General features: G+C 33.3%; 1 protein-coding gene across 3 annotated transcripts; it reads left to right on the top strand.

Moving 5' to 3' along the window:
- The first annotated feature begins 5,430 nt into the window (after positions 1 to 5,430).
- On the top strand, positions 5,431 to 13,345 carry LOC115963827 (protein FAM133-like). Of its 3 annotated transcripts, none has more exons than XM_031083010.1 (5): positions 5,431 to 5,766; positions 6,846 to 6,947; positions 11,329 to 11,470; positions 11,569 to 11,618; positions 12,833 to 13,345. In XM_031083010.1, the coding sequence occupies exons 1-5, from the start codon at positions 5,680 to 5,682 to the stop codon at positions 13,052 to 13,054; spliced, it is 603 nt and encodes a 200-aa protein (XP_030938870.1). In that variant the 5' UTR covers positions 5,431 to 5,679; the 3' UTR covers positions 13,055 to 13,345. The 3 variants fall into 3 exon arrangements, with proteins under 3 accessions (XP_030938870.1, XP_030938869.1, XP_030938871.1); XM_031083009.1 differs by having other exon boundaries at positions 6,840 to 6,947; XM_031083011.1 differs by lacking the exon at positions 6,846 to 6,947.
- Positions 13,346 to 13,885: the final 540 nt, after the last annotated feature.

Below are 13,885 nucleotides of genomic sequence, written 5' to 3'. Positions count from 1 at the left end.
GACGTTTATTTAAACCTTTTATCACATTTTTTTCCCTATTAAGATTATTAACACTAAATTAATATCACATGAGTCATGACTAACTAGTTTGGATTAAATTTATTTCAAATTTTAAGTTTTAAATGAAACTCACATGTAAAACTCTAAGGTTGAAATTTTTTACATATTTAAAAAAGTTTGAATTTTAAATAAAAAATTTTAAATTTCAAAAAGTAATTTACCAAAAAAAAAATCAGGCCAATATATATATATATATATATATTGGTTTAATAGGATGCGTTAACTTGAAATGGACCCATGACAAAGATTTGTGGTCTCAAGTTCAAGGCCCACTTGTTGTTGGGTTCTTGCGATTTTTGTCCACTGAATTCTTGATCTGCGCTTGCCAGAACTCCACCACAGGAAACTGGGAAAGTGAAAAGCAATATAGAGGTTAAGTTTAAAATTAAACAGTAAAAAAAAAAATGGTATCTATGCCAATTGAAAAATGTTACTTTATCAACAAAAAAAAAAAAAAAAAAATCATTGCCAAACAATCCTAATATGCATTAAAATTCACATCAAAACATGCAAATCTTTAAGATAAGTGCGCTTTTTTTTTTTTTTTTTCACCCTTAAAATTTTATAAATAAATGATAATTAATTAAGAGAAGAAAAAGAGAAAGTCCTTGGCCGTCTCTATCCTCGAGAATAAAGACCCAAGAAGGAAGAGAGAAAAATGTGAGAGGCCCATCCCACATACAAAAGTTAGCCCAACGAACACTATCATGCGCTAGTAAGTTTACATTTTGCATAACAAAATGAAATCTCAACATATAAAAAAATGATTCAGCTCAATAACTGACTTGAAATCACCCTAAAAAAAAAAAAAGGCAAGTTGAGCTTGTGATCTTTTGTCAAGGAAATGGCCAAACTAACAGTAGCAGCTTCACCTAGAAGAGGCTTGAGATGAGTGCTTTTCTTCTTTTATTTGGTGACATGACATTTTGTACAAAAAGCAACTCTAGGGATATGAATGTGACTTACATGAGGATTAGTTGGTCCTATAAAAAAAAAATCTGTCAAGTTGTTGTTGTTGTGTATTTTGTTTTATTTATTTTCTTAGAACCTATTCCTCCAGCACAAGACATAGGTTCTTATTAGAAGTTAAAAGTTAGAACTATTTTTCAATCCACACTTTAACATCAGTCAACTCAAGTGTCAAGTTAAGAGGGAAAGAATTTGCTTTATGAATTATTATGCCCAAGTCTGCTTAAGGACTTAGGAGTCTAAACTGGGCCTATTCTTTCAGGCCCAAATTCAAGGAGCATATGCCTTGTCTAGGGCTCAATATCCCAGACTTGTCTAAGGCCTTTATATCAGGCCCATTCTTGTGCCATAAACCAATTTAATTGTGTTTAGTGACATGTAATATATATATATATATATAATGTAATTAAAATATTACTAATAGGATAAATATCTTTATTTCGTATATTAATTATTTTAAGTGATGCATTAATTATTTAAGTATAATAAAATTTTGATGTCATTTTTCTAAGGTGTATATGAGAAACAATTGATTTGAAATATGACATTCTTGTACAAATTTATTTACTTTTGCAATAATTGAAACAAAGTCCAACAACAGTAAAAAGAAATAATTTATTAACACAATCAAGAATGTTAAAAAAAAAAATGAAAGCATTTTTATTTTATCAAAACGATATTTGCATTCTTGAGTAAATATGAAATATATCCATCTATATCAGTCATTATATTATGCAATTTTCAAATTTGTAAACATATATAGTGTGCTCAAATCACCATGCCACTCTTATTGTCTTTCTATTATGTCTATAAAATAAAACACTAAAGATGCAATTTTTTACAAGGAAAATTATTCAAATATTGGAGAAAACTAATAACAAAATATACTGCAGGAGTTTTAATTTCAGAACTGCTAAAGAGATAAAATAAAGTGAAGAATAATCCAAATTCAAACCTAAAGTCAAGTTAATCTACACAAAATTTTCAAAATTCTAATTCAAAGTCAAAAACAATCCACACAAGCCATAAAAAAAAATTAAAAAAAAGGGGAAATTTTAGCCAACGCCCATGATCTTTTATTAGCTTGTGATTGAATTAACTTTTCCATAAAGTTAATTAATTGATTTTTCCACAATAGCATGCGATATCTTTTCTCTAATTTGGGGCAATCAATAATCCGTAGTATTTCTAAGACTTTGCACATCTTTTCTCTAATTTGGGCACTAATTTAGTGAGACATCACATGACTTGTGTTGTGGACAGATATATCAGATTGAAGACTTAAACTTTGAAGAGACCCGTGCGAGGGTTGAATGGAAGAGAAATTGATGAGACTAGGCACAAAACCTACCAATCTTTAATGTCTTCAAGCATTTAGAAACCCCTCGGACAGAAACTCTTAACTTTTCACAAATTTTAATTTTTAAATAAATAAGAGAACTTAATTCTCTTAAATTTAGAAGTGATATCAGATTGAGACATTTGATATATTCTATAGTCGTACATGATTGTAGCCCAGTCAATAGAATTTTAATATTGCCCCATTTTATCTCCAAGCGTTGAAAAAGGGACTCGAAACCTCCAGGCATACTTGGAAAGAATGTCATATTAGGACAATCAATTACATGAAAATTCTCAACAATAAGAAAGGTGTGTAGTGCATCTAGTAAACAACTCAATTTCATACATCATTTTATACAGAGAGAGATGCAAAAGGGTCATATTATCCTCATCTGGTGAGATGAACACCATATCATCACAATTTTACATGAATGTTCTATAATAAAAAATATATTAAGGGATGTAAGGGTGGTGAGCTTGCTGCTAATATTTTTGAGTGTTGTGCTTTTAATTTCTTAAATCTTTAAATTCTTAAGAGACGAGAAATGGCATGGAGCACTAGCTAGTTAATCACATATGTTGTTGCTGTTGCCTTCATAGCTTCCAACAATCTTACATTTCCCTATTCTACTTATTTCCAAAACCCTAAGACATGGTAGAAGCCTGAGAGTGGGTAGGACCTCTTATTTGTTACAATCCTTAAATTTGATTCTCAATCAAATTATCATAACAAACCATCCCTAGTAGCATCACGACTTGTCAAAATCCATGATGAGAATTTCTTTCCTTCATTGTTTTTGATTCTTAAGCTTTTCAAATAATGGTGAGGCTAGAGACCTTTCAGCACCTCTTCATCATGATCGTGATTACCTTTTCTTTTCTCACTCCAACAATATCCCAACTTTAAGCATCCCGATTCTTTGATATGATGACATGCATCTTGGTCCATAACAAAAAAATGGCAATGTTATTAGAGACACAAACATTGAGTGTTTATAGTTTTTTTCATCCTCTTCCTCCTCACTGGACACAAACATAGACTTGCATTTGTTATATATAATTATATATAAAGCTTAATTTTGTGTCCATTTAGGATTCATTTATTTTACTGAAACTGAAATTTTTTTACTAAAAGTACGGTAGATAAATGTAAAAGTTAGTTGAAATAGTATAGTGAGACCCATGAATAGTACCAAAAAGTACTGTAGGATCCATGAATAATAGTAAAAATAAGCTGAATAGTAAAATAAGTTGGTAAAAATAATCCATGTCAAACGCACACTAAGTGTGAGATTATTTAACATTTGTACATGTATAGATTAGTGTGCGTTTGACATTGGCTTAAAAAGTCAGTTTTTTTACTATTCAGTTTATTTTTGCTACTATTCATGGGTTTCATTGCATTTTTTGGTACTGTTCATGGGTTCTACTGTACTATTTTAGTTTTATCTACAGTACTTTTAACAAAAAGTTTTCAGTTTTAACTAAATAAGCTGTTCCCAAAGTGTCTGTTTGGCAAAAAGACAAAGATTATTTTTGCCAACTTATTTTACTATTCAGCTTATTCTTGCTATTATTTATAGGTCTCACTGCACTTTTTGGTACTATTTATAGGTTTCACTGTACTATTTTAGCTAACTTTTACCTTTATTTACAATACTTTCAACATAAAATTTTCAGTTTTAACAAAATAAGCGGATCCCAAACTCAGGGGCGGTCCAACATAATTTGAGGCCTAAGGCGAAAAATTTATGCGGAGCCTTTAATATGTAAATATTAATTAAATAAAATTATTTAATACTAATCAAATTAATGTTAATTTGATACATTAAATACATAAATAATACCAACTGGACTAATGTTAATTTCATATAGTGAATTGAATATCATAGTTGAATTATAAATATTAATAAAAAGAAATAAAAATATATTGCAATTGAAAAAGATACTTTATTTTGGATATAAGACGATGTATAGTTAAATAAAGTTGTAATCTAATTTTTAATTTTATATTTTGATTTCAAGAAAGAGAGAGAGAGAGACAGATATTATTTGGTGTACGGTTTTGTAGGATATTAATTTACAAAAATCAAAATCTCAAACTATTAGGGGAAATTAATCTATAATTGATGATTTAACACACTTGCAACATCTTTTTGAAATATTTTAGGGTTTCAATTGAGTTAAGGTTCTATTGGTCTTATACTTTGAGAGTCTTAATAGAAATGAAAAAGAAAAATACGTTAATTAAAAGCACTTTAAAATGTTTAAAATATAATGTGATATTATCTCTCATTGATGAACTTCATCAATTTAACTAATGAATGTTTATATCATGTTTTTTGTGATTAATAACATGACAATTTGTAAGCCAATAGTAAAATTTGTACATCACTGATAAAAAAAAAGTACAACCTTTAGAAAATATATATAATTTTATAAAAATTTGGGCCTTTAACTATGAAAAATGGGGCCTTTTTTTCCAAGGAAATTTTTTTTTTTGGTGGGGCCTTAGGCCTAGGCCTTGAGCCGGCCCTGCCCAAACTTTTACCTTTATTTTGGAATCAAATCACATTACTTATTTAAATTAATCTAACGTTTGTAAGGTTGACATGATATAATTTAATTATTGCATTATGAAAGTAGTATCAATCGTAAACTAACGTGAAAATTATATTATTCATGTCACAATTTATCAAATTAACAAATTTTGTGAAAATAATATTATGCTCGCAACTTATCAAAGTAAAAAGTTATCGCAACTTGTTAAGGTAAAAAGTTATCCAAAAGATAGTAAAAGAAAAAGAAAAAGAAAAATGTGTTGGTAGCATTGCTCATTTAATTAACCCAATCTGTATGTCACATTAAAAAAAAAAAAAAATCCACAATCTGTAGAAGGGTGTAGATAATAATATAATTATAATAAGTTTATAAAATTAATCTCATTTTGACTTTGTCTCTCTTTAAACAAATCAAAACCTGCCACGTCACCAACATGCTTGAACCCACGTGCTGATGATCTCACCCAACCCAAACAATCAATCCTATGCGTCACAGCCTCAAACCTTTGGCTTTGTATCCCTTTGAAACACAAATCAAAACCTTCTCAACCCAAAAAACCTTTTTCTCTCTTCCATTCTAAACTCTAATCCCTCACACACCCTATATTTTCTCTCCCTCTACATGGGTTTCTGACCGTTAATGCTTTAATAAAATATTTTCCCATATTTTCTCTTCCTTTCTTCTTGGTGGGTTATCTTTCTCTTTTTGATTTTTTTGCTTGGTTTTATCATCTGGGTGTTTCTCAAAATGGGTAAAAATCAAGCTTACAAAGCTATGCAGAGAGCCAGGCTGGGCTCTAGCTCTGCTGGGCCTGATGAGGTTGAAGATGGCATGGTTTGTACCCTTTCATACTATTTCTCATTCTTAATTCTAATCCTTTTATGTTAATTTTGGTTTTAAAAATGTTAAATACTTGAATTTCATGCTTGTAGTTGCTTGTATAGTGTTTATTAAATTGATGTCTGGTTCTAATATTTAAGCTCATGTTTAATGAAATTAACAGTATTGTGTGAAAATTTTCCTGCCAGAGATGTGTCTTTTAGGTTTGTGATTCGAATTGTGATGAGTTAGTTGTTAAGTATTTGTTAAAATAAATCTGTGGTTTTGATTGGTGACCAAGTATTGAGTGAGGTGTGTGAGTATTTCATGCAAAAGATATGTTTTTTAAGGTTGTTTTGAATTGTGATGAGTTAATGAGATATCCATGGTTCAATTTTATTTGATAGAAATCAAAATGTTTGTTTGACTTCTTGGATCAATGTTGTCTTTTTTTAAAGATAAAAACTTTAGGACTAGAATTTGACTGTTGCAATGACTAGGATTTTCACCTGTAGATTGTAGTTCATTGGTGATGAATATTAGCATAGGTTGATTCTATTTATGAAGTAGCTACCCTGCCCTTGTAATGTCTTTTATATAGATGTGCGCGCGTGCATGCACGCGCACTAAATGTAGGGGTGCCTGCTGCATCCCTGTTTGCATCTTATTGGCATCTTTCAGTGATCATTATTTAGAGTAACAGTGTCCACACCAACAATGACTTTGTGAATTGTCACTACCGAAATAGTGGTCATTCTTCCTCAGGCCTCTAGATTTCTTGAATTGATTGTCACCCATGTATAACCAAGAAAAGATTTTCTGATGAGCACCACTGAATCCAATCTCTCCATCAAACTAATGCCCCTTTTTGAGGAAGAGCTTCTTGCTAATGCAGAACTATGTCACTTTGTAGGACATTACCTGAATCTTAGAACTTGATTTTTATTGCTCTCTTTCATGATTAAACCATAGTGAGATCTTAAGCAAGGTTTGTTTATATATATATTATAAAAATTTGATAAAATAATCCAGTATAATAGTTGCTTGTTGGATGTTTTCTTTTCCTGTTCTGTAACTGATGAGGACAGTCGCAGGTGGATGGTTCATTTCATTCACCAGAGTGGCATGCTGCTCGTTTGGCCAGCCTTAAAACTTCTCACACGATCACCTGGGAAGAGTATAAAAAGAAGCAAAAGGTAATCTGTTGGACATAGCTAAACTTTATTGCAAGTTTATGAGAGTTTTCTTCATCTGTTTCTTCAGTACCTTCATGCAATCATCTCCCATAGACGTGTCATAATTGTGTAAATAATCTGATTTCACAAGAATAAGTATTCATAATGGTGAATTTAAGGTGTTTTTTTTTTTTTTGGTGGTTTATTTGTGTCAAGGTAGTTTTTTTTTGGTTATATTACACTTTTACTTTCATAAAAGGAATGCAATGGGGTTTGATATCATATGAGCAAATGAAATGCATGGATATGCATAAGAAGAAAACTCATTTCTTATTTATGTGCAAATATATGCCCAAGAATTTATAAAATAAGTTTATTTAATTATTTGAAACCTTGCTTTCATTAATTTTGAACCAAGTTGTCTTTGACAAGTAAAAAATTTTTGAACAAAGTTTTACGTGACTATGGTGGTATGTAGTGGAGAGCAATTTTCTTTGGAGGAAAATAGAAAAAAAATTTATGGGAACTCTTAGGGGGGTGGTGCTTGATGGTTGGCAGGGCTCCCTATGGAGTAAGCCTATGTTAGAACGTTAGAAATTAATGGTCCAGTTTCTCTGGATTTCTTCGATGAGGTTGGCGATGGCTTAAAAATCCATTTTTGGTGTGGAGAGGATACTGATTAACAGGTTCATGGAATTATTTCAGATAGCCAGGAACAAAGATGCTACTGTGATTGTTTGAGGGGAGGCATACAGTGACCCTTCATTTATTTGGGGCATTTAGGATTGGGAAATAGAATCAATGGAGGTATTTTTGGATGGTTCATATGTTGCCAAAGTAAACTTGAGGGGAAGATAAGCTGATTTGGTGTGTTTTTTTCCCAAAGATTTGAGGCTTTTGTGTTAACCTTATAGATGGCCTTCAGGAAAGATGTTGAATGTAAATTCCTTGGAGGTGTATATAGCAGGCTAGAGCTCCTCCATGAGTGGCATCTTTTGTTTTGACAGCTGCAAAGGACAAGATTCTAACAACAATACATAATTTGAGGAAATAGGGAATCATAATTGCTGATTGGTGTTGCATGCGAAGGGCTTGTAGTGAGTCGGTGGACCATATGTTCTTACGTTTTGAGTTTGGTAGAGAATTATGGTGTTTGAGTTTTTTTGGGGTGATGTGGGTTATGCCAAGGTCTGTGATTGCCTTACTAGCTTATTGAATAGGACACTTTGGAAAGAATATTAGTTTTGAAATTTGGAAGGCTATCTCGTTGTGTTTACTGTGGAGTTTTTGGATGTTTAGATGAGTTTCAAAAGTACAAAGACAAATATCATGTTTGCCAACAGTAATTGCATCATAAAATTTAGAGTTATAAATTTAATTAACCCTAATATGCATGTACTATTTAAGGTTTAACCCCATGATACAACACCCCTTGAGAAAGGGTTTCCTGGATAGACTCAGGAACAACCACATAGGAAATAGAGGTAGTGAAAGCACTGAGATACAGAGACAAGTGTTCATATGACACAAAGCTAGATATTGGGTGAAAAGTATAACTGCGCTTACCTTTGCGCAATGCAATAGGCACAGAATTGAAATCAAGTGGCACCCTGGGGGAGACAGTGGCTTGATAGGAGAACCAACATCAAAGACAAGTTGAGGATGAGTTGGAGATGAATTTGCAGACATGGAAAGGTTCAGCAGAGGGTGGTTGCCGATGACTCTACCTGAAAAGGTTTCCCTGAAGTAGTGGTTGGTAGAATAAAAGGGATCAATTGAGGAAGGCAAACAAAAAGGTTATCTATAGGAAAGGAAGGAGGAGAAAAATAGGAAATATACTCAAAAGATTGTGATATTGGCTTAATAAACTGATGTTGAAGAGTCGGGGAATAACATTTGTATCCTTTCAAAGTATGACAGTTAGGAGAACACAGTCACACACTTAATAGACTTGGGACCCAACTTATCACACCATGGACCTAAAGCATGAGCATAGCAAACACATCCAAAGATTTTAGGAGTAAATGGAACATGGATGTATCAAGAGATAAGATAACATGAGGTATTTGACCACCCAAAACTGTGGAGGGCATACAGTTACTTAATAAGGTAACAAGCAGTAAGCACACCACTGCAATATGGTTTTGGAACATTCATTTGGAGCAAAAGTGCACGAGTAACTTTCAACAGATGTCTTAACTTATGCCATGTTAAGCAATTATTTTGTCAAGTACGTGGACTGGATGACTGTTGAATTATGCCATGATTATAAAAAGATTGATTCCATGATGTATGAAACAATTCATGGGCATTATCTGATTAAAAAATGCAATTTGAAACATCAAGCTGAGTCTTTTATTTCCATAAAGAAAATTTGAAAATGGAGTATAACTTTGATATTTCTTTCATAAGATAAGATAAATGACTTGAGAGAAGATTAGTGTACTACTAATTTGGGTTTCCATACTGTTCCACAAAAAGCTATAAATTTGGGCATCATTAACTCTCCAATTGTATTTGGGATATGACACCAAGTACTATAATTTCTTTTTAACTAACAAGAAGACTTCTATTGACTGCGCCCATTGAGTATAATTGTTATTATTTAATTTGATTGAAGTCATTGAAAGCAATTAAGGAGAACACAGTGAATCGGGGCCCAATTATTCTTTTTTTTTTTTTTTTGGTTTTCCTGATAAAAAATTATTAGAGAAACATACACAGAAAACCAAACTTCACCAACTTAATCAACAGCCTGCAACTCCATAACCCAAACTTCACAAACAACTTAGCAACTCGCAACTCCATAACCAGAGCAACTGAATCAAGAAAACGAGAAACCAACATACAGAAACACTGGCTACTGGATAACAGCATTAAAGCAGAAAGGAAGAGAAGGTCAGCATGGAACCATTCCAGTCAATCATAAGGGATCCAACCCGTAACAATGACAGATATGAACAACGACAAGGTCAATTGAGAAACAATTGGGCAATGGCAAGGCAACGAGATAAGCACGGGACAACAGCGGTTGTCTCCCTGAATCGATGTCGGGGTCTAGTGACTAGATCTGTTGCTGTGAACCATAGACTCGAGTTTGAGAGTTAGTCCAAGGGTTGGAAGTTCCACAAGAAGTCGATTGTGAGAGCATTTGCTGATGGTGGGTTTGATGGCAGGGTTTATCTCAGGTCTGATGATGATCAGTGCTGATTGATGATGGTCGGCTATGGTTGAATGGGCTGTCTAGGTGGTTGACTATGCACGGTGGCTTTTTCATGGCATACATCGAGGTCTTTGATACCATGTTAACAATAATGGTATTATTATACTTAGGGTTAAAAAGCTAATTGACCGTAATACACATGTAATATTTATAGGTTGACCTACCATACCGAATTACCCAATGGCATTTACAACTTAAAACAATATTACTCATAACAATGTTCAGGCAAACATGGATGATGTGATATATCCATTAGTATCAATAAGCTGCAATGTGTTGGCTGTGTAAAACCTTGCTGTTGGAGAGTCTTTCTCCAATGAGAATGAAGAATTGTTTTTTTGGGGCAACACCAGTAAAGAACTCACTACTGTGTCCTTGCTGGAGGTCCAACAAAGAGGGGAAGTACTTATATATATATATATATATATTATTGGTAAGTTACCCAATCACTTGGTGGATTTTAGTCCATGACCTCACCCTCCTCCTTGCTCTTACAAGGGGTGGAGGTTCCATTTGAACTAGGGCTCATTGCCAGAATTGGTTTTCTTATTATGAACATTGCACTTTGCATGCTTCCTCTAAATTATATAGAAACTACAAATTCTATGCTAAACTTAAAAATAAAAATCACATTAACTAAAAAAAAAAAAAAATGTTGTGCATAGAAGCATTGAGTTAAAGCCATAGTTTAAAAGTGGCTCGGGCAGGGTTTAAAAGAAAACATTTCTTTGCAAATTTGTTTACAAGAGTATGAGAAAGAATTTTGTTCCTAAACTGAGGGCATGGATGATGAGATTAATGAAGAGATTGCACTTAAAGTCTATGTTATAGATTATCCAAAATTTGTGAATTTCCTATTTTAATTTGGGAGGCTGATTCATGTTTAATTTGGAGCATTTTGTTGCAGAGAACTAAATGGTCATTTGAGGGCTGTTGAATGCTTTTTAATCGCAAGGCTGCTTTCCTGAGTACTTGAAAATGATCTATAGTCTGGTTGTAATAGTTAAACTTCCTTGTGTATTGTTTTTTGTTATATACAATGCTCAGTACCTTATCATGTTCATGCATTATTTCACTCTATGCATGCATGCCTCCTCTATGCTTGCAAATTTTTCTATTGTTGGTTTCTTTATTTATTTTTACTATTCTCACTTATGAAATATGTATGAGATGTACTAGGAAGATGAATTGAAAAAGGGGGAAATGGAAGCTGATACAGATAGAATGATGAGAGAGTACAGAGCTCAACTGGATGCTGAAAGGGCACGTAAGCTTGCCCAGGGAAAGAACCACTCCAGTAGTAAATCTAGTCACAAAAAAGGTATGTGCAGTAAAGTGTTAAAAATAAAAAAAGGTTTTCCCTGTCTTGTGTTGTCTAGTATCTTTTCTTCTTCCTGAAGGCAATATCTATCTTTGCAGATAAGAAGGACAAAGATTTAAAGAAACGCAGCAGCAGCAGAAAGAGAAAGGTTCCTACAATTTCCTAAATTGTTATTACTCAGATTTGACACTTTATACATTCTAGAATAGCATCTGCTTACATTACATGATTAGATGCAAAATTCGATGTTACTTGACCTTCCTCCCATAAAATTTGAGCACATAGGGTGATCATCACCTTATGTTACCATAGTGAGGGAACCATTTTCAATGTCTAGTGATCATGGGGCACCCATTGGACCAGTCATACTGTGAGTCATGTAGGAAGTGAGCTTCTGAAGCAAGCTTCCACCCCCCCCCCCCCCCTCTCTCTCCTTTAGAAATTTTAAGACTGATACTTTCTTTGTGTTTCCTCAAATCTGATGTAAAGGAATTAGTTTTATAGTCATGCTTGAAAATTTAACTGTAATCTTGCTTGTCCATTTATAACTTTCTATTATACTGAAGTCTGCTATGACGTGCTTTTGGCATATGCATGAGTTCCTCCATTGGAAATTAGATGCATATGCTGTAACTGGTGGCTGTAAAATTGAAATCCCCCACTTCCCTTTGCTCATCCTGTCTGTTGGAGAGGAAGGGAGCATTTCATTTTACATTGAAGGGAACTGCAGAATTTGTAGTAGGCCAGGGGCAGTGGTGGCCGTATGTATTTTCATTTCCCTTTCCTGTTCATTTTTTGGTGCTTTAATGCTCTGTCTCTGGGTTGCTTCCCCGTTGCCCAATTCCTAAGGTATAAACATTTTTGTTTTCTGTTGGCATGCCATCAATATTAATCTTTTATTTATTGGTAAAAAATAATAGAAACTTCTGTAGCAATCATAGCTCAAAGCTTTTATTTTGTGAATTGTGTAGTGGCTTCAATCCCTTGTAAACTTGCATAGAGTTGATGAAAGTTAAAACCAGGATTGAAAACGCCATCAATATTAATATTTTATTTATTGTTACAAAATAGTTTTTTTTTTTTTTTTTGGGTTGCAATCATAGTTCAAAAATTTATTTTTTGAATTGTGTAGTGGCTCCAATCCCTTGTAAACTTTGCATGGAGTTGATACAAGTTAAAACCAGAATTTGATTTTTAAAGTTACGTGAAGATTTGGTGGAATCCAAAAGTTAGCTATTCAAATTTATACACGACCATTTAATACGTGTCATGTCTCCAAATTACTTGATCATAGCCGTGCAACTCAATTGTTGCTGTTGTTTCTGACTCAATTTCTAAACCCACCCTCATTTGTCCCTGCAGCATTCAAGGAGGAGATCTTCTGAGTCTAGCTCCTCAAGTTCGTCTTCAGATTTTTCTAGTAGTGATGAAGAGGATAGAGAATCAAGAAGATCTAAATCCAGGTCTAAGAGAACTAAGAAGGAAAAGAAGCACAGGTCAAGATCCAAACACTGTAGCAGTGACGATGACGAGGCTGATGGCCCTGTGCCACTTTCAAGATTCTTTGAGAGTGTAAAGAGCTAACATGTTGAAGATATTATTCTGTACTTATAAAAATTCTCTTGCTACTATAGGAGATGAATTCGTTCTTTCTTAATTAGCTCTTAGCAAATATGGATTGCATCGTTTCTTCCCTTTCTCAACTGTGAGCTCTTTGAGATAATATTTGGTTTGCCATTTCTTTTTCTAAAGTTCAATTTTATGTTCTAGTCTGGTAGAATGAATCCTATCGTGTGTAATGAACTGTATTATACGAGTTCATGTAAGAATTTTATAGAACTTTGAGCAGGAAAATTGAAGTCATTACTCATGCAATCATGGTTTCCCCCAGCACCCCTGAATTATTCAAAATTGGTTATACTTAGAACTAGTTGCTTTTTGTCTTTTTGGATCCGGTTTTATGGACAATTCATGAACAGCCTCAAACCATCCATTATCAATGCATTTTCCAGATGCTGTGATTGATAACATCACTCCAATTTTAGCATAAAACCATAGTCTTTAGTTGCTGCTAATAAATTTTCACAGGAGTTGGTGCGGGAGCTTATCCAGTTATATTTAAAGGTATGGTTGTACATCTTGCACGCAATATATATTGACTCTTGATTGGGATTTATAATCTTATTTGTACAAGAATTGTGCCAAACCTCCACTCATGCGCTATATCTAGTAGTAATATTTATTTTAATTAAGTAAATGAAAGTTCCCACTCGAAAAAGAAAAGAAGAGAAGCATTGGAAGCGAAGGTATGCTGAGGATGAGCATCAAAGCGAAGGTTATGGTACAAATTCACTTCAGTAGCATCTACTATTGAACAATTCTTCTAGGACCATATTATTTGTCACAACTTATTGA

The sequence above is a fragment of the Quercus lobata genome, chromosome 10 (assembly GCF_001633185.2).
Source record: "Quercus lobata isolate SW786 chromosome 10, ValleyOak3.0 Primary Assembly, whole genome shotgun sequence".
In the NCBI taxonomy this organism is placed as follows: domain Eukaryota; kingdom Viridiplantae; phylum Streptophyta; class Magnoliopsida; order Fagales; family Fagaceae; genus Quercus; species Quercus lobata.
This window is presented reverse-complemented; position numbering and strand designations above follow the sequence as displayed.